This window comes from Hypanus sabinus, chromosome 18 (genome assembly GCF_030144855.1).
Source record: "Hypanus sabinus isolate sHypSab1 chromosome 18, sHypSab1.hap1, whole genome shotgun sequence".
NCBI classification, from domain to species: domain Eukaryota; kingdom Metazoa; phylum Chordata; class Chondrichthyes; order Myliobatiformes; family Dasyatidae; genus Hypanus; species Hypanus sabinus.
In genome coordinates this window covers 23,392,993-23,420,429 of record NC_082723.1, presented here as the reverse complement: position 1 = coordinate 23,420,429, position 27,437 = coordinate 23,392,993, and the positions used below count along the sequence as shown (strand labels likewise).

The 27,437-nt window shown below is 40.4% G+C and overlaps 1 protein-coding gene and 1 long non-coding RNA gene across 4 annotated transcripts in view; one reads left to right on the top strand and one right to left on the bottom strand.

The window, feature by feature from the left end:
• The window catches only part of LOC132407416 (uncharacterized), a 93,925-nt gene extending 90,490 nt beyond the window's left edge, over positions 1 to 3,435 (bottom strand). For both annotated transcript variants that reach the window (XR_009516474.1, XR_009516473.1), the window contains exon 1: positions 3,301 to 3,435. This is a non-coding gene — a long non-coding RNA (uncharacterized LOC132407416). The remainder of the gene's footprint in view (positions 1 to 3,300) is intronic.
• zbtb43 (zinc finger and BTB domain containing 43) lies at positions 314 to 19,717 on the top strand. 2 transcript variants are annotated; one of them, XM_059993869.1, is made up of 3 exons: positions 314 to 4,512; positions 5,072 to 5,140; positions 12,192 to 19,717. In XM_059993869.1, exon 3 carries the CDS (start codon positions 12,210 to 12,212, stop codon positions 13,629 to 13,631), a length of 1,422 nt encoding a protein of 473 aa, XP_059849852.1. In that variant the 5' UTR covers positions 314 to 4,512; positions 5,072 to 5,140; positions 12,192 to 12,209; the 3' UTR covers positions 13,632 to 19,717. The 2 variants fall into 2 exon arrangements, with proteins under 2 accessions (XP_059849852.1, XP_059849850.1); XM_059993867.1 differs by lacking the exon at positions 5,072 to 5,140 and having other exon boundaries at positions 316 to 4,512.
• Positions 19,718 to 27,437: the final 7,720 nt, after the last annotated feature.

Below are 27,437 nucleotides of genomic sequence, written 5' to 3'. Positions count from 1 at the left end.
CCTTCAGCATCTCATTTGTTCTTACCTGCTTATACCTGCTATGCATCCCCTTTTCTTTTCTTAACCAGAGCCTCAATATCTCTTGAAAACTAAGGTTCCCTAAACTTGTTGTCCTTCTCTTTTATTCTGACAGGTACATACAAGCTTTGTGCTCTCAAAGTTTCACTTTTGAAGGCCTCCCACTTACCAAGTACACCTTTGCCGGAAAGCAGCCCGTCAAAATCCAAAATTGCCAGATCCTTTCTGATACCATCAGCATTGGCCTTTCTCCGGCTTAGAATCTCAACCCACGGACCAGACCTATCTTCCTCCATATTTACTTTGAAACAATGACATTAGATAGACACTTTTTTGATCCCAAGGGAAATTACAATGTCATAGTGTGCAGATATACAAATATTAGAAGAGAAGTAAGAAAGAATAAAAAACAAGTTCCCTCAAACAGTCTAACGTTGGGGGTGGGGGTCAAGACCGCCGGCTATAGGTTTACTCATTTAATGCATTTAATGGCCATGGAAAAGAATCATCTAATATTCAGCAGTTGTCTTAGTCTATTATTAAAACTGCTCCTTTGTTCAGACAAGGTGGCATGCAGAGGGTAAGAAACATTGTCCAAAATTGCTAGGATTTTCTGCAGGGTCCTTTGTTCTACCACAGCCTCCAGTGTGTCCAGTTTGACTCCTATAACAGGGCCAGCATTTCTAATCAGTTTATTGAGCACGTTGGCATCATCCGTGTTAATGCCATTGCCCCAGCACACCACCGCACAGAAAATTGTACTGGTGACAACAGACTGGTAGAAGGAGAGGCCTGCATAATCCAAAGAACCTCAGTTTCCTCAGGAAGTAGACGACGACTCTGGCCTTTGTTGTACACAGCTTCCATGTCACGCTCCACTCAAGCCTGTCATCCAGGTGCACTCCCTGGACCTGGACCTACTTGTATGTCCTCACCATCAATAGTAACTGGGAGCAGTGCAGGCTTAGTCTTCCTAAAGTCCATCACCATCTCTTTTGTCTTACTGATGTTGAGCTGCAGATGATTCAGCTTGCACCATTTGACGAAGTCCTCCACCAGGGTCCTGTATTCATCCTCCCGTCCTCCCTTTATACACTCACCCATTGCTGAGTCATCAGAGAATTCCTGCAGACAACAATTCAGTATTGTATCTAAAGCCCGAGGTATACCGGAGTAAACAAGAAGAGAGCCTGTGCTGCATATAGCCAGATCTGACACAAATTGTGCTCTGCCAGTCAGGTAGCCCATAATGATCACTAGATGCAAAGTGTTCCCCTACACAAATTTCTGCTACCTGTCCTGCCTCATTCCCTAATAACAGATCAAGTATCGCACACTCTATCAGTACTTCTATGTACTGATTAAGGAAACTTTACTGAAAACATTTGACAAACTCTATCCCATCTAGTCCCGGTCAATATGTGGAAAGTTAAAATCACCGTGCCCTCAACTCATCTGCCTTTCCAATATTTCTTGCATTGAAATACACACAGCTCAGGACACTAGTCACACCATTCTCAACCTTTTGATTCCTGACTTTGTCTGAGGTCTTAACAGCATCTGTCTCCACAGCCTCTCCACTATCTGTTCTAGCACTCTGGTTCCCATCTCCCTTTAACTCCAGTTTAATCCACCTTCCCCCACCCCAAACTCCACCATGCAGCACTAGCAAAACTTCCCACTCGGATATGAATCCCCTTCTAGTTCAGGAATAAACCATCCCTTCTGAACAAGTCCCACCTTCCCTGGAAGAGAGCCTAATGATCCAAAAACCTAGTACCCTCCCTCCTACATCCTTAATCACATATTAAACTGTATAATCTTCCTAGTTCTGGCTTCAATAGTACAGGACATGGGTAACAACCCTGAGATCACAACCCTGGAGATCCTGCTCTTTAACTTAGCACCTAACTCCCTGAACTCTCCCTACCCATGTCATTGGTAGCTACATGGACTGCGACCTCAAGCTGTTCATGCTCCCCTTTAAGAATGCTGAGGACTCGATCCAAGATGTCCCAGACCCTGGCACCCAGGAGCCAATATATCATCCAGGAATCTCATTCTCATCCACAGAACCTCCTTTCTGTTCCCCAAACTAAAAAATCTCCTATCATCACTGCTCGCCTCTTCTCCTTCCTTCCTTTCTGAGTCACAGAGCCAGACATTATGCCAGAGATCTACCACTGTGACTTTCCTCTGCTAGGTCAATCCCCCCCAACAGTATCCAAAATGGTATACCTATTGTTGAGGGAGGATGGCCACAGGGGTACCCTACACTCTTTCTCCTTTCTGACTGTCACCCAGTTTCCTGTGTCCTGCACCCTAGGTGTAACTACCTCGCTAAATGTCCTATCACCCCTCAGCCTCCAGAACGATCTGGAGTTCAGACAGCTCCAGCTCCAATTTCTTAACGCGCAGTATTAGAAGCTGCAGTTGGACGCACTCAACTAGCATTCAACTACCCTGCCTGGCATCACTGCTGATCTAACAGAGCAAATATAAAGAAGGAAAATCAATAAATAAACTGTGTGCGTGTGTGTGTGGGGGGGGGGGGTGAATCTACCTTCAGCTTTCCATTTTCTTTGACTAAAGCTTCAGAACAGCTAAAGCCCCAAAATCTGCAGTCTAATTCTGTCCACTCCAACAATAGCCACTCCGCTCGCTGCTGCCTTATTTTAATTTGTTCTTGCAAATCAATCCTGAATGCTGATAGGGGAATGTTCAAAAAACCAAACTGCCACGAGTGGCTGTCTTTTCTACTTAATTGGTGAACCTGAGTGAATTATGTCTTCCCATGCTTCTGATCTCTGATTGACTGCTGCTCAATACACCAAACTGCTGTGAGTCAATGCCTTTTCTACTCAATCCGCATACCTGAGTGAGCAACGTCTTCCCATGCTTCTGATCTTCGGTGGGCCATTGCTCATTGACTTGCATGCATTCACTTTTTATTATTTTGAGATACAGCACGGTAACAGGTGCTTCCAGCCCAACAAACCCATGCCACCCAATTACACGCATTGACCTACTGTGCCATGAGTCTTTCGAATGTGAGAGGAACCCAGAGCACCCAAGGGAAACCCATTTGGTTACAGGGAGGATATACAAACTCCTGACAACAGCGGGAATCGAACCCGGATCACTGGCGCTATAATACTCATACGACCGTGCCAACTTCTTCATGACATGAAATTTGTTGTTTTGTGGCAGCAAATAGAGTGCAAAGACATCAAAATTACTGTACATTACAATGCAAATAAATAATGCAAGAAAAAGAATAACCTTTATGGGTTCATGGAAATCTCACGATAATTAGGGGAAGATGGCACTGGTGTACAGTGCTACCACAGGCCACATCCTCCAGCTGGTCAACAAAACTGGTTCTTTTACATCTTCATCTTTGACATGTGGCACTGGTACTGTTGGAGCCTGTGATCTACAATTTGATTAGGTGTTTTGGGGCCGATTCAGTGATCTAGTGCTTTGCTGCCTGAGAGAAGGTTCCATGAGGCTTGTGGCCAAGAAGCTTAGAGATGGGGAACGAGCCCACGATCAACTCCATATTTCACCGATTAAAGCATCGAGCAAGATTGAAAGCATAGAGGCAAGAGTGGAAGGTGGCTTTTACCAGCTTTTCACTCACTGCTGCCGGAGGAACGTGTCTCTTTCCCTCCCACACACTGCCCCCAGGTGAAGGTTCCTGTGTTCGAATGGTCTCTCTCCCTTGATGCTGGCGGAGGATAGTGTCTGCAGTTGTGGACTGGACTGGAGCTCCTGGTCACTACTTTTTCTGTTGCTATTTTGGGTTGCTATTGACTTTGAATTGGGCCAGCCTGCAGATAGTGAACACTGAGCTGAACTGAATATGGACTCTTGTTTCATATTCTGTGTTTTCACTTGTTCTTTCTTGTTGCTGTTTGCACGATTTGGTTTTGTGTTTGTGGGGGAGGGGGGGAAGTTGATGTTGGTTTTCTGTTCTGTGTCTGTCTGTAGAAGACGAATATCTGGGTTGAATACTGCATTGTACTTTGAATCCTTTGAAGGAGTTGTTCCTGAATTATTAAGTGTGTGTCTTCAGCAATAACAGAATGCTGAGTGCAGTTTCAAAGGGTTGAAAGAAACTGACAGGATGAGCCAGTTGAGTTGCAGATACACTTTCCGTGCTGTAGGACTCAATGACTATTATAGCGCAACAATTACAGAAGTGCAGTGCAGTTAGTTAATAAGGGGCTTAAGAGTTGAACATAAAAGCAAGATTAACTCTGCATTGACTGCAAAGTTGTAAAAGGTGCGACAAAAGCAAAAGGCTGTTACATTATCACGGACGACGCATTCCAGCAGAGTTGAGAGAGAGTGGACAGCGCCTGCGCGCTGCTTCGGCCTGTTTGTTTACACGGCAGGCGTGCCTCTGCGGTCACGTGAGCTGGCGGTGACGTCAGCGTGGTTGTCGGGGAGCTGCCGATGCGGCCTCTCAGGTGAAAGGGAGTCTCACAGGTACGTGGTGATGGTGGCGGCAGCGCCCGGTGACCTTCACTGACACTTGCGGACTCAAGCCGAGACGAGGTCGCGCTGGGCTGGGCATCCTTCTTCCCCAGCCGCCGTTTTTGTCCGTTCTCATCCACGGTCGCTCGACGTGAGGTTTCGAAGGCCTCACCGAGAGAGGACTTGTTGACGTCTCAGGCGGGGTGGACTGGTGTGATGATGTCATTGGCGGTCCTGCAGATTGACAGGAATTCTGCCCTATCATCTACGGCTTCTCCCCCAATCATGGGCAGGGCTTTATGTTTGGCAGGCGGCTGGCTAATCATCTTAAGGTTAGGATAGACAAATGGGCGGGGTCTCGTAGCGTAGGCTTGAGAAGAGCTACAAGGGCGTATGCAAAAAAAGTAGCTATCTTGCTTTGCACTGTAGGTAAATAAGATGTTTTATTTAATAAAGCACCATTCAAAAAGTGTTAAATTTTCATATTAGTCCAAGTTTATTAAATAAAAGATACACAATAAATTACCCTTATATTATTTCTATTTGACTCCTGATAACTTGTTTATTACAGATGAAAACCTGAGCCCACAAATGCATTTCCACGCGCAGATTTGCTAACCTACGATATTTATTGAATTTGGTAGGCTTATTTTTTTTTATCAGTTTGTATCTCATGTTTTAAATCTAAAGTAGGTTCTTCAGTTAGAACATGAAGCAGTCTGAACCCCTGCCTTACAGCCAGTTTTGGGCAATACTCGGTCTCAAACTAATGTGTGTTAGGAATATCACTTGCTGCCTTTAGGTGCCAGGCGGTAATCATCTCCATCAATAATCTAACCACATCTACTTTATATTCAGTGATATTACTGTCATGAAAGTCAGCAAAGCCTTAAGGTTTAACATATTTGCAATGAGTAGGATAATAAAGGGATCTGCAACATGAGTTAGCTGACTTTCTACTATAAATAAAACTTACCAGATTTGGCAGTATTCCCCAACTTGCCTTGGTGAATGCAGTACAAATTGCATTGAAAAAGCTTGAAATGATATAAAACAAGATAGCTCGTTCCTGTTCCTTAATCTGTTTCTCTCCTCATTGACACTTTCTTAAACTGCTGAGTGCTTCCTGTATTTTTCACTGTCAGTTCAGATTTCCAGCATCTGTAGTTTCGCTTCTAAAGTAATTATGTTTAATTGGGACAGGAACTCGATTGAATTGCCTTTATTTCTTACATCCTATTTTTTTACATGAGGAGTAAACATATTTACATTACATCTCTGTTTAAATGTGCAATTTACAGTAATTTGTAATAAATAGTATGTACAACAGGACTGTCAATAGAGCATAGAAATACAATTGTATCAGCGTGAATTAATCAATCTGTTGGCCTGGTGGAAGGAGCTGTCCTGGAACATGTTGGTCCTGGCTTTTATGCTGTGGTACCATTTCCCAGATGGTAGCAGCTGGAACAGTTTGTGATTGGGGTGACTCAGGTCCCCAATGATCCTTCGGACCCTTTTTACGCACCTGTCTCTGTAAATGTCTTGAATAGTGGGAAGTTCACATCTACAAGTGTGCTGGGCTGTCCACGTCGCCCTCTGCAGAGTCCTGCAATTGAGGGAAGTATAGTTCCCATACCAGGCAGTGATACAGCCAACACAAAGTACACTGCAGATGCTATGGTCAAATCAAGACGTACAAAAAAGCTGGATGAACTCAACAGGTCAGGCAGCATCCATTGAAAGAAGCAGTCAACATTTCGGGTCGAGATCCTTCGTCAGGACTAAAGAAGGAGGGGGCAGGGGCCCTATAAAGAAGGTGGGGAGAGGGTGGAAAACCAATCAGAGGAAAGATCAAAGGATGGGGAGGGGAAGCAGGGAGGGGATAGGCAGGAGAGGTGAAGAAGGAATCTAAGGGGAATGCACTATGGGTAGTAGAAGAAGGCAGAGTCATGAGAGGTGATGGGCAGCTAGAAGAGGAGACAGAGTGAAGGTGGGATGGGGGACATGGCCTCCTCTACTGCCATGATGAGGCCAAACTCCAGTTGAAGGAACAACATCTCATATATATCTCATATAAGGGTAGTCTCTAGCCCCTTGGTATGAACATCGAATTCTCCAACTCCTGGTAATTCCCTCCCTCTCCCTTCCCCCATCCTACCTTCACTCTGTCTCCTCTTCTAGCTGCCCATCACCTCTCATGACTCTGCCTTCTTCTACTACCCATAGTGCTTTCCCCTTAGATTCCTTCTTCACCTCTCCTGCCTATCCCCTTCCTGCTTCCCCTCCCCAACTCCTTGATCTTTCCTCTGATTGGTTTTCCACCCTCCCCCCACCTTCTTTATAGGGCCCCTGCCCCCTCCTTCTTTAGTCCTGACGAAGGGTCTCAGCCCAAAACGTTGACTGCTTCTTTCAACGGATGCTGCTCGACCTGCTCAGTTCATCCAGCTTTTTGTACGTAGTGATACAGCCATGTCAGGATGTGCCCCTGTAGAAAGTCCTTAGGATTTGGGGACTCATGCCAAACTTCATCAATTGAATGAGTCCTTCCAGCTGTTTGCTTTTAGCAGCACATTGCAATATTTGCAGCTGTTTGTCTCAAGTTTGATGGGGGTCTATACTGAACATTCACCACTTGCATATAATGTACTAATCCATTTCTTCATGGAGTAGCAAATCAGAATGTAATGTTAGAATGTGAAAATTGATCAGATAAAATGTAAAACTATGCTTATTTATGATTTTGATAACTTTAATCTGATTGGAACTTCTTTAAAACGGGCAAAGTCAAAGTTAAACACAAAGAGATTCTACAGATGCTGGAAATCCAAAGCAGCACACACAAAATGCTGGAGGAACTCAGCAGATCAGGCAGCATCTGTGAACAGGAATAAAGAGTCAATGTTTCCAGCTGAGATCCTTCGACAGAACTAGCCCCAATGAAGGGTCACAACCCAAAATGTTTGACTGTTCATTCCTTACCATAGATGCTGCCTGACCTGCTGTGTTCCTCCAGCATCTTATGTGCGTTAAAGACCAAGAATGTTGTGCAGTACTAAGGTTGAAACCTGTGAATAGAATTGGAAGTAGTGCACTAATATAAGACCCTTAGGTAGGTATGTCGCATCCAGAATTATTTCTAGGTAGCGGACGATTTCCTTCCACGTCACTCTGACGTATTGGGAAATCGCGTACTAGGCAAGTTACAGCAGTGGTTTTACAATTTGAACTAGGGACCTCTCGCCCCAAAGTCCAGCGCTGATGCCACTATACCACCATCCAGCTTTGTAAGACCCTTTACAGGAATATTTGAACACAGTACTGTACAAATAGTACTCTGAAATGATTCTTGTAACAAATACAACATGGATACAAGGTAGAAAACACATAAGAATAAAAGAGAACATTGGACAGTTCATTTGAAACTTGAGTGAAACAAAGAAACGTAAGAGCTCTGTGCCATTTAGCATTAATTAGGAGTTCATTCATTCATAGCTTGTCACAACCAGACAGTCAGCCATTCTTGTCTGATGCATGGTGTCAGGATTGGTCTCCTTTTGGATTCACCGGGTCACGGTATGAACGTTCCTGACTCAACCCTTGTTTTTTTTTATGAGGCCAAGTAGCTAGCTTGTCGCTCAACCCAGCATGGGGGGGGGAAGTGTGCCCATGGTGGGGGGGTGATGGGTGTGGCCTGACTTGAATTCGAACTCAGGAGCCTTCGCTCCGAAATCCAGTGCTGATGCCACTGTGCCACCAGCTAGCTAATTATGAGTTTGAATAGACTCAATGGGCCTAATGGCCTTCATTGTGGAAACAATCCCATGATTCCATAAAGGTTTTAGCATTAGTTTTCTTGCAGGACTACCAGAGTTTCCTGGGTTTTTTTGGGACAGCAGCAGTGATTAGGGGAGTATCTTAATTACATTTCTTTAAAGATCAGTGGTTGGCCATTGTATTAAAAATAAGTTTGAATCTCACATAAAAAAGAACATGTTTGGAATAATTCAGACAGCCTCTTTCATCACAGACACTGAAAATTGTTTTAGAGCTAATATTACCAGAGTTAGCCAAATGGCACGTCAGTAAGGTATGATAATAATTCAGTGTTTCTGGTCAGTGCTTAGATTTTACTTGAAATGGAAAAACATAGTTCTTATGACATAAACGGGAGGATAAAAGTATGATCCTTACTAAAAGATTAATGAGGTACGCAAACAATATTTTAATTATGATTCACTATATTGGTGACTGATATGTTATCATGCAACATTAAACTTATTTACTTAATTAGAGATACAGTGCAGACAGACGCTTCCGGCCCTCAGAACTGTGCCACTCAGAAATCCACTGATGTAGCCCTAATCTAATCTCAGGACAATTTACAATGACCAATTAAAGTGCTAACTGGTATGTCTTTGGAAGGTGGGAGGAAACCGGAGCATCCCACGTGCACGGGAGGAAACCCATGTGCACATGGGAAGGTCATACAAACTTTCTTACGGAAGATGCCAGAATTGAATTCCAATGTCCAATGCCCCGAGCTGTAATAAATAAATACACATTAAAGTAACAAAAGCTCAGCTGCTTTGCATTGAAGAGCAAAAACCGCAGCTGTTGAGAATAGAAACAAGAAATGCTCAGCATTTTGGAGAAAGAAACAGAGCCAATGATACAGATGGATGACTGTCTATCAGAATTAGTTCTGATGATAGCTTATCAATTTAAAATATTAACTGTTTGCTCCTCCATAGATGCTACCTGACTTGCTTTTGATGTTTATTTCTTCAGCAGAATTTCCATGTTACTTAATTTTTAAGTATGAAGAAATAAAATTTAACCATGTTTAATCAAAGTTCAAAATAATTTTTTTTTATTAAAGTCACCATATACAACCTTGAGGTTCATTTTCCTGTGGGCATATTCAGTAAATCTATAGAATAGTAACTATAACAGGATACTCATAATAAATACAAAAGAAACTCTTGCTTTGAAAATCTTGAAGTAGAGTTTTATTTTCTATCATTTTTAACTCTGAATTTGAGATTTAGTGTAAGTGTAGTCACAGTAACAAGATAGGGTGAGAGATATTAGATGGTGCTCAGGAAAGCCGGACTTTCAGTTTGCTTCAGCATATGTCATGAAATTTGTTTTGTGGCAGCAGTACAGTGCAATACATTAAAATACTATAATTTTCAATAAGCATATATAAAAAAAGAAAATTTAATAAAATAAATACTGCAAAAAGAGAGGGGGAGAAACTGAGATAGTTTCCATGGGTTCATTGTCCATTCAGGAATCTGATGGCAGAGGGGAAGAAGCTGTTCCTGAAACACTGAGTATTGTGTCTTCAGGCTCCTGTACATTCTCCTAGATGGTAGCAATGTGAAGAGGGCATGACTTGGGTGATGGGGGTCCTTAATGATGGATGCTGCCTTTTTGAGGCATCACCTTTTGAATGTTAAACATTGCATTTTAAATATGTTTCTATTTTATCATTTCCATCAAAACAAAGTGTTTTTGCTGAGGGATTCAGCACAAATGAGTCTCAGAATTCAAAGAAAAGAATTGAACTACTCCAGGATTTTTATTTTATTTCATTCACAGGATAAATGGTATTTATTTCCCATTCTTATTAGTCCAATGAAAGGTTATGATGAGCTCCCTCTAGCTCTATTACAGTATGTACTGTATGGTTGAGCTATGTCACAGAGCTGATAAGCAGGAAGTTCCTGAAGTTGTATCCAGCAATGTAGAAGCAATGGCATGTTGTATAAAGTGTGCGACAGTATGACCTAGCAATGACAATGGTAATAGTCTTCTGTTTCCGCTGTCCTTGTTCAGCGAGCTGTCAGAAATAACAGGTTTGGGAGATGTTTTTAAGGAAGCCTTGCTGAGTTCTGACATTGCATGTTAAAAATGTCAAACACAGCAGCCATGATAGACAGAACATGGATGGAAGAAGTTTTTAAGCGAGAAATTGAGGTACCCTGGAGAATATCAAACTCCTTATATTGGGGGTAAATAAATCCCACTCGGCACTTGGCAATGCCTTGTGGAATGGCTTCGGGATAGGAGAAGGTGTCACTCAGATAGCTAATCTTTCAATAGCTCCTCACAATCATTACATGTTACGTGCTCTTGGGACAGCTTGGTAGCATAGTGATTAGCGTAACAATTTACAGCACAAGGGATTGGGGTTCAATTCCCACCACTGTCTACAAGAAGTTTGTACGTTCTCCCTGTGATTGTGTGGATTTCCTCCTGGTACTCCAGTTTCCTCCTACATCCCAAACACTTAAGGGTTAGTTGGTTAATTGGGCACTTGGGTGCTGGTTGGGTGGTGTGGGCTCGTAGGGCCTGAAGGGCCTTTTACTGTGCAATATCTCTAAATAAATAAATGTTTGAGTTAAATGTCCAGTTCGTGGTGATGTTGGGTCCTCAGAAGAAGGCCAAGATGAGCTATCCACAAAACCCCTTAGCTGAAAGTGTTTGCAAATTCTTAAGAATTTTGCTTTAATAGAGTAGTTTTCCGAGCTATTTCATGGAGTCAGTAATCGGTGTCAGATTTAATATCACTGGTATATGTTGTGAAATTTGTTGTTTTTGTGACAGTTGTAGAATGCAATACATAATAATAGAAAATATGTGAACTACATAGGTATATTATAATATTTAATTTTTTTTGTGCCATACTCTGCCAGAGCTTCGGCGACCACTTTTTTTTCAAGTGGGTGTCTTGGAGGAAAGATTCTGTGACTGGTCCCCCACGTCCTTTTCACACCGCAGTAGTGTTTTTTTAGTAGTGTTCGCAACTCGGCTGCGTTGCGAGCTCAACACTCAACCCGGCACAGATGGAAAGCATGCCTGGGAGCGGCCTGACTGGGTTTGAACTCGGGAACCCTTGCTCCAGAGTCCGGCGCTGATGTCACTGCGCCACCAGCTGGCCATATTTAAATTAGTAGTGCTAAAATAGAAATACAAAAGTAGAAAGGTAGTGTTCAATATCAGTTCAGAACTTGGATGGTAGAGGGGAAGAAACTGTTCATGAATCATTGCATGTGTGCCTTCAGGCTTCTGTACCTCCTTCCTAATAGTAACTATGAGAACAAGGCATGACCTGGGCGATGGGAGTCCTTAATGGTGGATGCCACCTTTTTGAGGCATTCCTCCTTGAAGATGTCCTGGATATTATGGGGGATAGTGCCCATGATGGAGCTGACTGAGTTTACAAATTTCTGCAGCTTATTTTGATCCTGTGCAGTTGCCCCCTCCCCATACCATGTAGTGATGCAGCCATTAAAATGCTCAACAACATTGCTATATGTCTGAAGTAACGCAGAGGTCAGTTCAGGTAAAAGCAGGAAGTTGTTTTCTAAAAGGAATTAGCAAATCATGAAAGTTTATATATTAGTGCATCAGTTTATTAATAACCACAACCGATTATGAAATTACCTTGCTGCCATTGTGAGATTTGAATACAAATTTAAATAATATAACCATTTCAATGCCCAAGTTTAAACTGTAATTTGAAAAACATTACATTTGCTTTGCTGTAAACAAGCATTGTACCTCAGTATTTAAAACTAATAGAAATTTTTAAGAATGCTACTTTGAGTCTCAACAGTACACAAATTTAGCATTTTCTCAGATCACATTTAACAAATCCATTGTCTTGTATTTTTAAACAGTATTTGATTTCATCTACGATGGAACTAGCAACCAATTTTTTCCGAGTGGAGTTCCCAAATTTCACAAGTACTTTACTGCAGAGGTTAAACCAGCAGCGTCAAGATGGACAGCTATGTGACATCACTATTCAAGTTCAGGGTCATTTATTCAGGGCCCATAGGGCTGTATTAGCTGCCAGTTCACCTTATTTTTGTGATCAGGTACTACTGAAGAATAGCAATCGGATTCTTCTGCCAGACGTGATGAACCCAAAGGCATTTGAAAATGTTTTGTTATCTTGCTACACGGGGAAGCTTGTATTACCAGCCACTGACATTGTCAGCTACTTAACAGTAGCGAGCTTCCTTCAGATGTGGCATGTGGTGGATAAGTGTACAGAACTTCTAAAGATGTGCCCAACTGTTCCATATCAGAAGGCAAATCATTTGATTGACCATCAATCACCCAGTAGCAGTAATTTTAATGGCTTAGGGGAACATTCAGAACTTAGTGCGCCAGGACAACATGAACTCAATAAGGGTACAACTGAAGATTCAAAGGTTGATGAAAATGGTGAAGAGAGCCCCAAAGAGGGTAACGTGTCACCACCCCAATCTGTAGATCACGACAACCTTCCCAGCAATTCCTCGGGAGAGCAGGATCACCTAAGTGCAGAAATGAATAGCCAGGATGGCGAGGAAGGAGCAAGTGACAGTGCGGAGTATGCTTTTGCCAGACCGCTGTATAGTCAGCCTAGCATAATGCCTCACAAACGGTGGGTGTATGTAAAACAAGAAAAGTTTGAACAGGATTATGGTGATGGAGTCTCTCTTCCTGCTGTTGAAGATCACCAAGTCTCCGAGTCAGAGAACCTTACTCAGGCAGAACCAGTAATACAATCCTCTAGCATTGATGACAGCTTTAATATCGTCACTGCCAAAAATCCAGAGATGTTTGAGGAAGGACCTGAGAATCGTTCTTATGATGAGCAGGTCGATTACTATGGGTCATCACTGGATGAGTTTTCAGCTGACAGGGGAGATGCCAGCATCAGTGCACACCGTCAGGATCCGTTGATGGCAGCAGAAATGCAGGTGAATCGACTACCTGGTTATGGGGTTGAAGGTGAACTAGGGCCACCAGTTAATGAAAAGACCTCTCACTCTGGCTTCACTGCTGTTGTTTACAAACTTTATCCATGTCAGTGTGGCAAAAACTTCACTCACAAGAGTCAGCGAGATCGACACATGAGCATGCATCTTGGCCTCCGGCCATATGGCTGTGGTGTTTGTGGTAAGAAATTTAAAATGAAGCACCATCTTGTTGGCCATATGAAGATCCATACTGGCATTAAACCATATGAGTGCCACATCTGTGGTAAGAAATTCATGTGGCGAGATAGTTTTCATCGGCATGTGACATCGTGCACAAAACTGTATCAGGTCCCTGATGTCCGCTGACAGGACTTATGGGCCAAGAGGCCCATTTAAATTATATACGGTACATGATGTAGTGAAGATGTTTTAAGTGCTTTCGACTCATTCAGTGGTGGGTTCAGTCACAGTAGAAAACCAGAGGTTTCTTTGCTGACAGCCAGGGGATTGTGAGAAATCTGTAGGTGCCACAATGACATTTATTTAACCAAAACCATTCTCCTATAGTTTTTACACTTTAAATCTTGCACAATTACATGACTGCTAGACAACTGAATTGACGAGCCTTGTGTACATTTAATGTGGAAAGAAGTGAAAGCAAATCTAAGAATAAATGTAGAACTGTATTTTGCTAATGTGTTATTAGCCCCATTTGCACATGTGTATTTTATGTCAAGTCCATACTGAGAGTGTTGTGTGTAGAAATGCTGTCAGCTCGCAAATGAACATCTCGCCTCTGAGTCTGAAGCTTCTTGGGCTCGAGTCCCCCACAAGCGACTGGGGGAATAGGCTGTCACTTACATGCATCACTGAGGAAATACATTGGAGTACCATCTTTCCAATGAGATATTAAATCGCAGCTGCTAATGCCCTTAGGTACATGTTAAAGATCCCTTGGCACTATTTCAAAGGAAGAATAGGGGAGGTAGCCTAAAGTCCTGGATAACTTTTATTCTCGATCAACATCAGTTGCAGTAAAGTAAACATTATTTAATCTTGCTGTGCATAAACTAGCAGCTGCTTATCCTACATTACCACAGTGTTTATACTTTAGAAAATGATCTATTTTAGCTGTAAAACACTTCTGAATGTCCTGAGATTGTTAAATGGACTATATTAATCCAAGTCTCATTCTTTCCCTTTTCTGCCTTTCACAAAGGCAGTTTTATGTAATGGAGAGGATTGTGATAGGAGTTTACATACTACGTGCACAAAACCAGAAGTTGGAGCAGTTTACAATCATCTTAAATTCCAAGGCTACAGATGCCATGTTAATGGAAATTCCTATTAAAGTGTTGTATTCTGGAGCCTGATCCTCAGAATTATATTTGGACTTTGAGGATTAGTACCGAGCCCGATGTTCGAACGGTGCCCAACGCTGTTTGTGAACAATGGGTTGCCGATCATTTTGTAAAAGGCTTACAGATTGAAATACTCTTTCAGACGTTTGATGTCTTTCAACCAAACCTTTCATTTGGCATGTTGGCTGATGAATAACTTAAGAAATCTTTCTGTAACTTTGAATATTTGATATGTTGTAGTTTTGCAATGCATTCTAAAAAAAATTGTCTGCATTGATAGTGGCTTTAAATAACTAGGTGTGAGACAGGCTGAAAATAACAACTATAGTAGACTGATGCTCGTTTCCCAAAATGGTATTACTTGCATACTCTGTGTATGTGTATATTTGAAGTATTGTGTCCTAGACACTAAATGTTGAGCATGCATGACAGCTGAGGAGTAAATTACCAGTCAGATTTACTGACGGAACTCAGCACGTCAGGCAGCATCTATGAAAAGGAACAAACAGTCAACATTTTGGGCTGTGACTCTTACCAGGACCTGATGAAAGCTCCAGCATTTTATGTTTGTTCCTCTGGGTGTTCATCAGCATCTGCAGAATCTCTTGTGTTCAAGATTTACTGAGAAAAGTTTCTATTTGATAAGGTATTATTCACAGCAGATGGACATCAATGAAACCACAATGAAATTATCAAAGGATATAAGGTGGAAAGAGAGAAGAGGAAATTAATAAGCTCCAAAGATGAAAGTGCAGCATTTGATAGAATAACTTATTGGCTTCTTCAATAAATAGTTGACGATTTCAAAATTATGTACTGTTAATTGCTTTCTTGAAAATGTTCAGTCATTTTCCACTGAAAGCAAATGACACTTCAATTTCTGTTTTGCATTTTAGTCCTATTTCAGAAATAGGACTAAAGGAGCCTGAGAATTAAACTTTTTAAGCTACAACTCTTTTTAAGTATATCTATAGGCAGTTGATGTTTTACAGAACTAGTGATATTTTAATTTAAACATAGTTACATCTCCAAAGTTATTCGATAAATACAACTTATAGGACCTGAAGACTACTATAAAGCACTCAAATCGAAAAAACTTGTTTGCAAATCCTATCTGTAAAAACATGTTACATGTGCAATGGGTTTGAATCTTGCAGGGTGAAGTTGCTGAGATCACTTTACCTAAAACTGACACCCCTGTCTGTAGGAATTTGAAATTATTTGATAATGTGATAGCATTAATTGGAAGATCGGAAGTACTTCGAAATACTGTTGATGATGTACCGGACAGCCTCGTGTACTGATAGGATATGGAAAACGAAGCACAGGGGTGAGGTTAGCATGGAAAACAAGGCCATTTAAGTGCTCATTAAAGGTCTCTACTGCATCATTAGCTGTCTGACCTTGGGTAAATGGTATATTCCTATAGAGGAAAGCAGCTTCCAATTGAACACTGCCTATGCCAAATTAAAGAGCTGATTTTGATTTTTAAAGTATAATCCTTGTTAAGTTTAATTTAACGTCCTAAGCATTTTAATATAATTAAAAGGTACATAGACTGTTGTGGAATACAGTAGGTGCTCATCATACTCAGCATTAATTCTCCATATCCACTGAGTTCAATGGGATAATTCCTCTGAAAGGCTTTTTGAATTCCAATACCAGTATAGTAAATTTAAAATCCGGACTTTTGGTGGACAGACATGTAATAGAAAGTAATACCTGATGCTACAGGGAAACAGCAAAAGAATGGGACTGACTGGAGTGCTGTAGAACGAGACATCATAGTACAGTACCTGGCCTCAGGTGCTGTTATGAATATGCTTCAAATGAATGTCTACTCTGTAGTGCTCAGTTTAAAGGCTACAGTCTCTTACAACCTTTTCAGTACCTTGATTTCTGTTAATTAAATGCATTAGCACCAGGTAAGGGATTACTGAACAACTTTAAATGGCCAACCTTATTTCCAATACCATCAGTATTATTGAAAATGAGCACATTATTAAAATGAAGTGTGCTGTTTCCTTTTTGGTGGGAGCTGGAAGAAGGAAGGGAATCGTGATCAGTTTATGCCTTGAAAGTGGACGAGGAACTGGAATGTTGTTTGATCATTGCCCGTCCTTTCCTGGCTAACTCTAGAATACAGCAGTGTACAGCATAGTTAGCTGCAGTCCTGCCGCCTTTACTTACTTAATAACCCTCACTGCTGTAGTCCATTGTAAGAATCAAACCGACCTGTATGATGTAAGAAAAAGCCCAGAGGAAAAAAATCCCAAAAAATCATTGCACTATTTTAAGACAAACAATCAGAAAGCAAGTTACAGAGCAAAGCTTTGCTGTTGTAAAATACAGTTAATTTATATATCTTAATTCATTTGTGAATAGTAAATTATTCTCACAGTGTTTGAAAAGATGACTGTTTAAAAATATATTCAGATATTCAGTCCTTAAAATTACGTAGAGTTAAATGATGTTTAAAATAGTTTGACTGAATCCCTTCCCCTATATTAAGCATTTTCAGTTGACCAATTAAAATCTATTTTAGTAAATATTTGTTCACTATTAATTTCCAGGAGACTTTCTTTACTTGGATTTGGTGGAATATATGGGCATGATATTCTGTGCATTTTGTATTTTACTTGGGAGTCCAGAGTATTTCCAATTTAGAATAAGCTCTCTCCAGAGCCCCAACAGATTTAGAGTCATTCGAGTTACAAAGCACAGAAACAGAACCTTCATCACTCCATGTCTATGTTGGTTAAGAAGTGCCCATTTATGCTGTTCCCATTTATCAGCACTTCGCTCCATACCCTTCTCTATTTGGTGGCAAGGGGCAACTGGGGCATAAGATTAAAATGGCTCCAATATCTGTAATGACGCAGATGACCTTCTTGAACTAATGAAACTTCATTGCTTCTGTTTGCATGTATTATGTTCAACTGGACTGTCTGTTTTGAAATGAACACCTTGCTCTTTGTTTAGGTATACAGCAAGTGCCTGCACCAAGCTAATTTTATCAGGCATAAGGGAAAGGCCCCATCGGATTTATACCTTCCACTAGACTTTGAATGTTTTGGACTGGAGTGAGCTCCCCCTACGTTTTCCCCTCTTTATGAAATGTCCATTTCTGTCACTAGTCACAGAATACTACAGTTATGAACAAACATTGCATTTATGCCAAATAAATATTAATAGAGCAATATTCGGGTATAAAATGAACTAGTAGTGGAAGAAGCTGTTTTGAAAGTTCCATAAGTGGCATGGAAGTATAATTCAAATTAAACTTTAAAACCAGTTATTTAAATCCATAGCTGGTCCCATTACCCATTATCTGTTTTCATCTTTATTTGAAATAATTGATACAATGTTTTAGAAGCAGTAAGTGTGCACTGATTACTTTGTAATTCAATTACAACATTTATCAGATTTTCATATCCAATAGATAATATATCATAGAATAATATAAATTCATATTAGACTTTATATATGTATATATGTTATTTAAATCAGTGCATTGTCTTTAGGGTCAAAGCTAACTGGACATTGACAGATGAATTTATTTATACTGGGAAGATGTATACAATAAGCTTTGAGGAATTTATAGTGGTCATTGCAATAATTAACATACTCATCTTGTTTAGATATCCATGTAATATTTCTGTGAGAGAAATATGACCTTCTCTGTGATCAGTGTAACTCAATGCAGAGTGTTTCCAACAGATAATGATGTTTAAGGCTACTTTATGCAATGGTGCATTTAAAATTATACTGCTACCAAATATCAGATATAAAAGGCTAAAGTGTTAGGTTTTGCAAAATGGCTTTTGCTGTACGATTTTCCTTAGGCCAAATTCACAGACTTTCTCTGTTGCACAGAAACTATTTTCTTGGGTTTCCCCTTGTGTTAAAATATCAATATTTCCGTGTCATCACAGTAAGTTTAAATGTTGTTCATTTCAGATATCCACCGACAGTGCCAGGTGCTGTATGTTGGTTTTGTATAAGGATGTCTGATTAAGAAGTAAGCTCAGAACATGCTGTGTTATCCGTTTGTTGCCTGGGTGCTATATATCGTGTGAAGCTGCATCACAAGCAGTAAAAAATGAATATAAGATGGCAAATTAGGCATTTGGTTCACTTTTGCACCTTCTTAATCTAGTGAATTATTTAGCTGTTACAAAATATAAATGCATATAGAGTCCGTTTAAATGGATTAATAATTGATGTTTGAGGTCAAGTAGAAGGATTGTATATTTTATCATTAGGAACATTCAAGTGAGAAGCTTATTTTTTGCTTTCTGTGATGTCAAATTAGTAATGTATTTTTTCTCCCTTGTTCATTTTCTAAAGCCTGTAAATGAATAATAATGCTACTGAGATTTATAAGTATATAAAAAGGTCAAGGTAGTACTTTAACCCTCTTACTTCCAGCTTTAAACTAAATGAGGTACAGAACATGTTCAGCTAATGAACTTTAGGAAACAAAACTTCCAGGCATGTGTAACAGTTTCCAGTTATATAATTTTAAGCTAATTGTGAAAATGTATATAAGATGTATTTAGAAAGTTTTGACACAGGGATGTCTTATCATTTGATTTTTTTTGTAGCAAGCGGAACAGAGATTGCATTTTTCTCAAATGTTGCAGTTCTCTACTTCCAGTGTGTATCAGAAAACTTTCAGAGACATATCAAATTGATACTGTGTTCTTATTTCAAAAATCGAGTGGGTCCACCTGATTTTCTATGTTACTTTAACCTATGTGTTTAGGTTGTTGATTTTAAATAATTACCATTTTTCTGAACAATTGTTGTCAAAGTTGTTTACTAACTGTTAAATCAAGTGTTTCATGTTTTGTCCAATGTTATTTAAAAAGTGTTTTCAAACTGAATTTACACTGAAACTAACCAGTTATGTCAGAATTTGTGATTTTTTTTTGTTGTTTAAACTATGTTTCCCATTCTATTGAACATACAGTGGCTGGCTTGCTACTTGCAGTTGCCAATGCTGTGAAAATTAATTTCTTCTCATAGAAGAAAATTGTGACTGTATGAGTACCATATCGTAAAATAAATGTCAGCTGGCTCAAATCATTTGTTTGCTTCTTTGGTCTGTTTTGCCCAGATCAGTACGTCTTGTCATAAGAGTCTTACAGCATGGAAGCAACCCAACTTATCTATTTGTCAAAAGTAAAGTTATATTGATTAGTGCTAATGTAGTAGTAATGATGCAGTCGCTCAAGTTGAGTATGAAGTTCTCCAAAGTGGTTGTCCATTGGTGGGTCCTCAGGTGGCTGTAATGCTAATATTAAGAGTGCTAACATTGATAGAAAGCACAAATGCTAAGTAATGCTTATTGAAATGAAATGCCTGAATTTAATCAGAGTCAGGTTTATTATTTTTAAATTTTATTTAGCAATACTGTACAGCATGGAGTAGGCCCTTGTGGCCCTTCAAGCCACGCTGCCCCAGCAACCCCTGACAACCCCAATATAACCTTACTTAGTCAGAGGACAATTTACAACAGCTGGTTAGCTTACCTGGTACATCTTTGGACTGTGGAAGGAAACTAGTGCACCTGGGAAACACACGCACATTCCACAGAGCCTCCTTACAGACGGTGCCAGAATTGAACTGCGAACTCTGACACCTTAAGCTACTGCGGTGCCCTGGCACATCATATATCACTGACATATAATGTGAAATATGTTTATTGTGGCAACAGTACAGTGCAATACATAAATACTCTATAAATTGCAATATTTTAAAATTAAATAAGTAGTGCCAAAAAGAGAGCAAAAATAGTGAGGTAGTATTCATGGGTTGGTTCATTGTCCATTCAGAAACCTGATGGTGGAGGGGAGTAAGCCGTTACTAAAATGTTGAGTGTGTATCTTCAGGCTCCTGTACCTCCGTGATGATAGTATTAAGAAGGGGGGCATGTCCTGTATGGAGGGTTTCCTTTATGGTGGATGCCTCCTTTTTGAGGCATCGCTGTTTTGAAGATGTACTCAGTGGTAAGAAGACTAGTGATGATGTGACTGGCTGAGTCTGCAACCCTCTGCACCTTTAACTGATGCTGTGCATTGGCGTATACTTACTATACAAAATGGGTGCATCAAACTGTATTCAACTGTATTTAAATCGATTTAGAGATGCAGCACAGAACAGGCCCAACAAACTGCACCACCCAGCAAACCACCTATTTTCCTTAGCCTAATCCAGGACAATTTACAATGACCAATTAACCTACTGACCAGTACATCTTTGGACCATGGGAGCAAACCATAGCACCTGGAGTAAACCCACATGGTCACGGGGAGAACATGCAAAATTTCTTAGAGGAGGCCGGAATTGTACTCTGAACTCCAGTACCTCGAGCTGTAGTAGTGTTGTGCTAACCACTGTGCTAACATGGTGCCCTAATGAGGTGTCCTAAAAGTTATTTCCAAACTGTTACACTGTTTTCATTAATATCTTTATGTGAAGTGACATGTTGCCCTCTGTTATGCTGTAAACTTCACTTGTGTATCTATGGTGTGGTGTGCAATAAAGTAAATCGTGAAATTACCGTTAGCCAAGTGTAATAATACATAACAATTTCTGTTCAAAAGGAACCTTCAGCCACAAGGAAAACACAGAAAGTAAATTATTGCCATTAATTCAAGATTATTTAATGTTAATTCCGGTACCCAAGTGTAAAGGAAAATTAAAAATTGTTACTCTGAGTCTGATGCAGCATAAAAAAGAACACAACAATAAAAAAACACTATGTATAAATACATAAGGTAGTTTATATACATAAATTGATTGTATGTCCATAAAGTGGCACTAGGCACAGGTGTGTCTGTACATAAGGTGACTGACAAGAAATGATAATGTGTTGGGGTGGGTTAGTGGCTGGAGGTGTTGATCAGTCTTACTGCTTAAGGGAGGTAATGCAAAGTTTACAGGTGCAAATAAGTAGCCTCCATTCCAAGTCAATTTATCTCGGTTAACATAACATTGATTTGATTCCTTTCATCACTCAGCAGACTTCATGTATGTGAAATGTAGGTAAATCGTACATGATGCAAATTAGGCTTCCAGTAAATTATTTTGTAATGTTTTCTGATATATATTGCAAGGAAACTTATGGGGGACTCGAGTCTTTTTGCAAGATCCTGCCCGGATATGACTGGGTGTTGAGCCATGCTTGCCTCAGACAGTCTGAAGTTATGGTTTAGTACTAGTGCTATTTAAAAAATTAATTCCTGGAGTAGGGCACAGCCAGGGGGACCTGGAATATTGACAATTCCTTAACCTACCCCACAGATACTGCTCAACCCACTGAGTTCCTCTAATGTTACTAATAGGTCTAGCTTTTACCGTCCATTCCAGGTTACACATGAAGGTGGTGATGAGAGTCTTAAACCATTTTATTACATTTCATAAAAGTATTGCCACAAAAGCAGCATGCACAAAATGCTGGAGGAACTCTGTGGAAAAGAATAAACAGTCAATGTCTTGGGCCAAGACGCTTCTTAAGGAATGAGAAGGAAGGGGGAAGATGCTAGAATAAAAAGGTAGGGAGAAGGGAAAGAGGCTAGCTGGAAGGTGGTATGTGAAGCCAGATGAGTGGGAAAGGTCAAAGGCTGGAGAGAAAAGAATCTGATAGGAGGAGGGGACCTGGGGGAAGTAATAGGTGAAAAGTAAAAGGTCAGAGTGAGGGATAGAGGAAGAGGGTCACTGCCACAAAACCTTTGATAAAGGAATATGAAGAATTTTATTTCAGCTGTAACAGAACAGAGATTAATCTGCAAATCTACACAATATATTGGGAAATTTCAAGTTCAAGTTTATTGTCATCTGACAGTACATATATACAAATGAAACAACATTCCTCCAGAACATAATTTCCTCACAAAACATGTATCACACGAACTATTAAACAAAATATTACCACAAATAAGTTAATAAATTATCATTCCAAATGTATGTAGTGTACAGCACAGGGAAACAGTAAACAGCTTGCTGCCCTAATGACAGCACCTTGGTGGTGGCAGCGTATGCATTAGTCTCACAGCCTGAGGGAAGAAGCTGTTACCCAGAATGGCAATCCTTGTCCTGATGCTCCTGTACCTCCTTCCTGATGATAGTGGGTCATTGAGATTGTAGGATGGGCGGTAGGGATCCTCAATAATGCTTTGGGCCCTTCGTATACAACGCTCCTGGTAAATTTCACATATGGGGGGGGGGGGAGGGAGACCTCGGTGATCTTCTCGGCAGTTTTCACTATCCTCTGTAGGGCCACATGGTCAGATGCTTTGCAATTTCTGTACCACACAATGATGCAGATAGACAGAACACACGAAATTTTGAGGTGATGACATTCCCAGATACCTGACGCCCTTGACATTCTGAGGGTGGAATTTGCAGGTGAGGTGATATTGCCAAAATGCATCGTTTATTAAACATGGCAAACACAACGGGCCAGGGGTGAATCTTGATTGCAAGTTAATCGAGGTAGCTTAATCAATCCATGCCTACTGTAAGGGCAGAAAGAGTCCATAAACCTTGTCAAGTTGCAAGTGTATAGTGAACTTTCCATCAAACCATATGTAAATGCAGAAAGTCCTACTTGAATAGATACCTAACGCTATGCTACCATGCCACCTTCTGGTAAATAGTGAGCAGAAACCAGGCTCAATCCTCTTCCCATGAATTAGTCACTACTGTTCTGCATAAATGGTTAGCACTTTATTCCCTGCAGGGTAGATTTGATAAAGGTATACAAAATTATGAGTGGTGTAGATTGGGTAGATACATGCAGGCTATTTCCACTGAGGTTGGGTAAGACTGGAACTAGATTTCGTAGGTTTAGTGTGAAATATTTAAAGGGAACCTGAGGAGGAACTTTTTCACTCAGTGCTGAGAGAGTGGAATGTGCTGCCAGGAGAAGTGATAAATGCAGGCTCAATTACAACATTTAAGGTTGTTTGAAAGGGTATAGGGATGGGAATGGATGTGGAGGGCTATGGTCCAGGTCATTGGGACTAGGCAGGAAAACAAGACAGCAAAGAGTAGATGGCCAGAAGGGTCCAGTTCTGTGTTGTGGTGCTCTATAACTCTATGAGGTAGAACTGTTTCAATGGATAGGGACTTAGGGTAAAAGCAGGTTTATGGAAATAGTTTGAAGATCCACCATGATTTCTTCAGTGCCGGAATAGGTTTGAGGGATTAAATGTCAGGTTATGTTGTATTGGGTGTAATCTTGCTGAAAATCATGGTGGTAATTGACAGGCTGGTATCAGTTAAGTTTCATTTAGATCGACAAGTGACTCAGTGTGATGAGACAGTGACTGAGGCAACCCTCAAGAGGTACAGAATGAAGAGGCATCAAGCTGCTATAACTTGGCAGGATTCAGAGCAAGAGCAGAGACACCCAAAGGTACAGTAGTGTAGCAGTTAGCGCAATGCTTTACAGCGATCGGGGTTCAATTCCTGATGCTATTTGTACTGTATGTTCTCCCCGTGACCATGTGGGTTTCCTCTGGGTACTCCAGTTTCCTCTCACATTCCGAAAGATGTACGAGTTAGGATTAGGAAGTTGTAGGCATGCTATGTTGACACTGAAAATAAGTCGCCACTTACAGGCCCCCAGCTTATCCTCAGACTATGTTGGTATTTAAAGTAAATGATGCATTTCACTACATGTTTCAATGTTTTGATGTACATGTGACAAAGTTAATCTCTTTAATCATTAAAAAATACCAGTAGTGATGGCAGAGACTCGGCCTGGATTGGTCTGACTGAAAGGATATGAAGACATTAAAATGGTACCTGATATTTTCAGATCTACCTAATTACCCTGCTGTACCATGGAGAGCACTGTAATTGGTAGCAGAATGCTGTAGTGTGAGAATGACACCAACTAGTATGGAGGCATTAATGCACAGGATTGGAAAAAGCTGCAGAGGGATGTAAACTCAGCCAGCTCCAACATAGCCACAAGCCTCCCCAACATTGAGGACACCTTCAGAAAGCAATGACTCAGGAAGGAAACATCCATCATTAAAGACCCCCACCATCCAGGACATGTTATTTTTCTCAATATTACCATCAGACACAGGACCTTGAAGACACATATATAATGTTTTCAGAAGAGCTTCTTCCCCTCTGCCATTAGATTTCAGAATAGACAATGAAGGTTACCTTATGATAATAAAGAGCATATTTTTAAAATCCTCTTGGAAAATTGTCTATCCACAAATGAAGTGTGTACAGTAATCTATTTTAAATATATTCCACATCCATTCTTCCCTACTATTCGAAGTTATTGCTGTTCACTGTACAGATGTATACAGTTAAATGAAATAACGTTCCTCTAGGACCAAGGTGTAAAACATAGTACATATAATCACATTAAAATAATATTAACAGATAGAAAAATATTCTGAAGATGTATAAGTTGACATAAAGCATATGTATGATGTAAAAACACAAAAGAATAATGCCACTGACACTGTCATAAATAATGTGTACTGGGTGTTGGCAGGGTTTCTACTGAAGATGTATACACATAAATTAATCAGGGCTTGTGACCAGTGATAATTAGAATATGCAAGCATAACTCAGTTCCCAGTTTAGCTTTATTAAACATTTTCCATTTTAATATACTAAGTTTATATTGATTTCCACAACAACCTACCTTCTTGTCACATTGCAATTACACTTCCCTGCCTACAATAGCAGTGTAACACCACAGAGGAAGATGTAATTAACTGAGAAAAAAGTAAAAATTGTATGATTTCTTTTTCAATGAATCCGTCTCGCCCTGCTACCCTCCTTGCTAGGGACTGCAGCCTCCACTACAACACTGGAATGCATTTTAATTAATTTTGTCAACAGAGGCAAATGTTCTTCTAGGCCATGCCTTCTTTCCACTCAGTTAACTTTTGAATATTACTTAATAAGTGCAAACTTCTATAGATGCACAGTGGAAAGTGTCCTAAATGGTTGTATTGTGGCCTGGTATGGAAACGTCAATAACCAGGAATGGAAAAGTCTACAGAAAGTGGTGGATGTAGCCCAGTCCATAATTGGCAAAACCCTCCCCAACATTGAGCATACTTACAAGGGGTTCTGCAGCAAGAAAGTAGCACCCATCATTATTGATCCCCCACCATGGAGGCCGTGCTCTCTTTATGCTACTGCCATCGGGCAGGAGGTGCAAGAGCCTTGGGTCCCACACTACCAGGTTCAGGAACAGTTATTACCCTACAACCATCAGGACTCTGTACTAATTCTGTGACAAGCAGACTCACTTTCAAGGGCACTCTACAACTCAAGTTCTCACTATTATTTATACAGTTTGCCGCCTTTAGCTATTGGTGTTTGCAGTATTTCTCTGTTTCTGCATAGTTTTTCATTAATTCAGTTGTCTTTTTCTCCCTATAAATATCTGCCAAATGATGAATCTCATGGTAGAAAATGGTAACATGTACAGGAGGTACCTAATAAAGTGGTCACTGTGTGTATCTTTGTGACCTTCTGCTGCTGCAATCTGTTGTTGGTAGTGTAGTGACATCTGCACCAGACTTCAGGGTGAAAGATCCTGAGTTCAAATCCAGCTGGCTCATAGCACATTTTCCATCCGTGATGGTTGAGCGCTGAGTTAGCAACAAGGCTTTGTAAGACAGACAAAACACTAAAGAAACAGCAGGGTTGCTGTCCAATGCACCAAACAAGGCGTGGGGAGGAACCACTGCCATAGCCCATCCATTTCAAGGGTCAGTGATGCTCTTCTGTTATAAGTGTAGCTGTTTTGAGTTATTGTCACCTTTCTTTCAGCTTGAACTAGTCTGGCCATTTTCCTCTGATGGCCCTCCTAAACAAGGTGTGTTTGCCCACAGAACTGTTGCTCACTGGATGCTTTTTATTTGATTTTCACATCATTCTCTGTAAACTCTGGAGACTAGTGCATGAACGTCCCATTTCAGCAGTATCAGCAGTTTCTGAGATAATCAAACCACCCCATCTGGCACCATCAATCATTCCACAGTCAACATTACTCAAAACACATTTCTTCCCATTCTCATATTTGATCTAAACAACAAATGAACCTCTTGACCACGTCTGCATGCTTTTATGAATTGAATTGCTGCTCCATGATTAGCTGATTAGATATTTTCATTATTGTACAGGTGTACCTAATAAGTGGCCACTGAGTGTTGGTAATTATTTTAGTTTGAACTTTGAACAAGCATCTGAACATGCATTCTCTGCATCTAATGGAACCCATACCCAGATTGGGTTGTTTTTTTACAGAGATCATTTGCCTTCACCATGCATGTGCCTGTAGGATCCACAACACTCAGGAGTCCCAATCCCTGTGTTGCCACCCAAATACATCAAGTGATTTCCCAACAGGACTTCACTGGACTGGACTGTTGCTTGGACCCAACTGTGAAGCATGAGCTTGAGGGATTCTCCCAGTATTCCTGAATGTTGGAATTAGTTTATTATTGTACATGTACCAAGATACAGTTGAAAAGTTCGTCTTTCATAATGTTCATACAGATTAGATCATTACGCAATGTGTTGAGCTTATATACATTAATGCAGAATAATGTGTAAAAACTACTGGGAAAAAAGTGCAGTGCAGATAAACAATAAAATGCAAAATCATAGTGAAGTATAGCTAAGTAGAAAGTCCACCTTATCAAACAAGAGTTCCATTCAAGACTGATACAGTGGGAGAGAAGCTGTCTTTGAGCCAGGTGATAGATGCTTGCAGGCTTTTGTGTCTTCTGCCTGATGAGAGAGAGGAGAA

Excerpts from the sequence above, each read along its gene's own strand:
- zbtb43 (XM_059993869.1), top strand. The coding sequence starts at position 12,210 with ATGGAACTAGCAACCAATTTTTTCCGAGTGGAGTTCCCAAATTTCACA.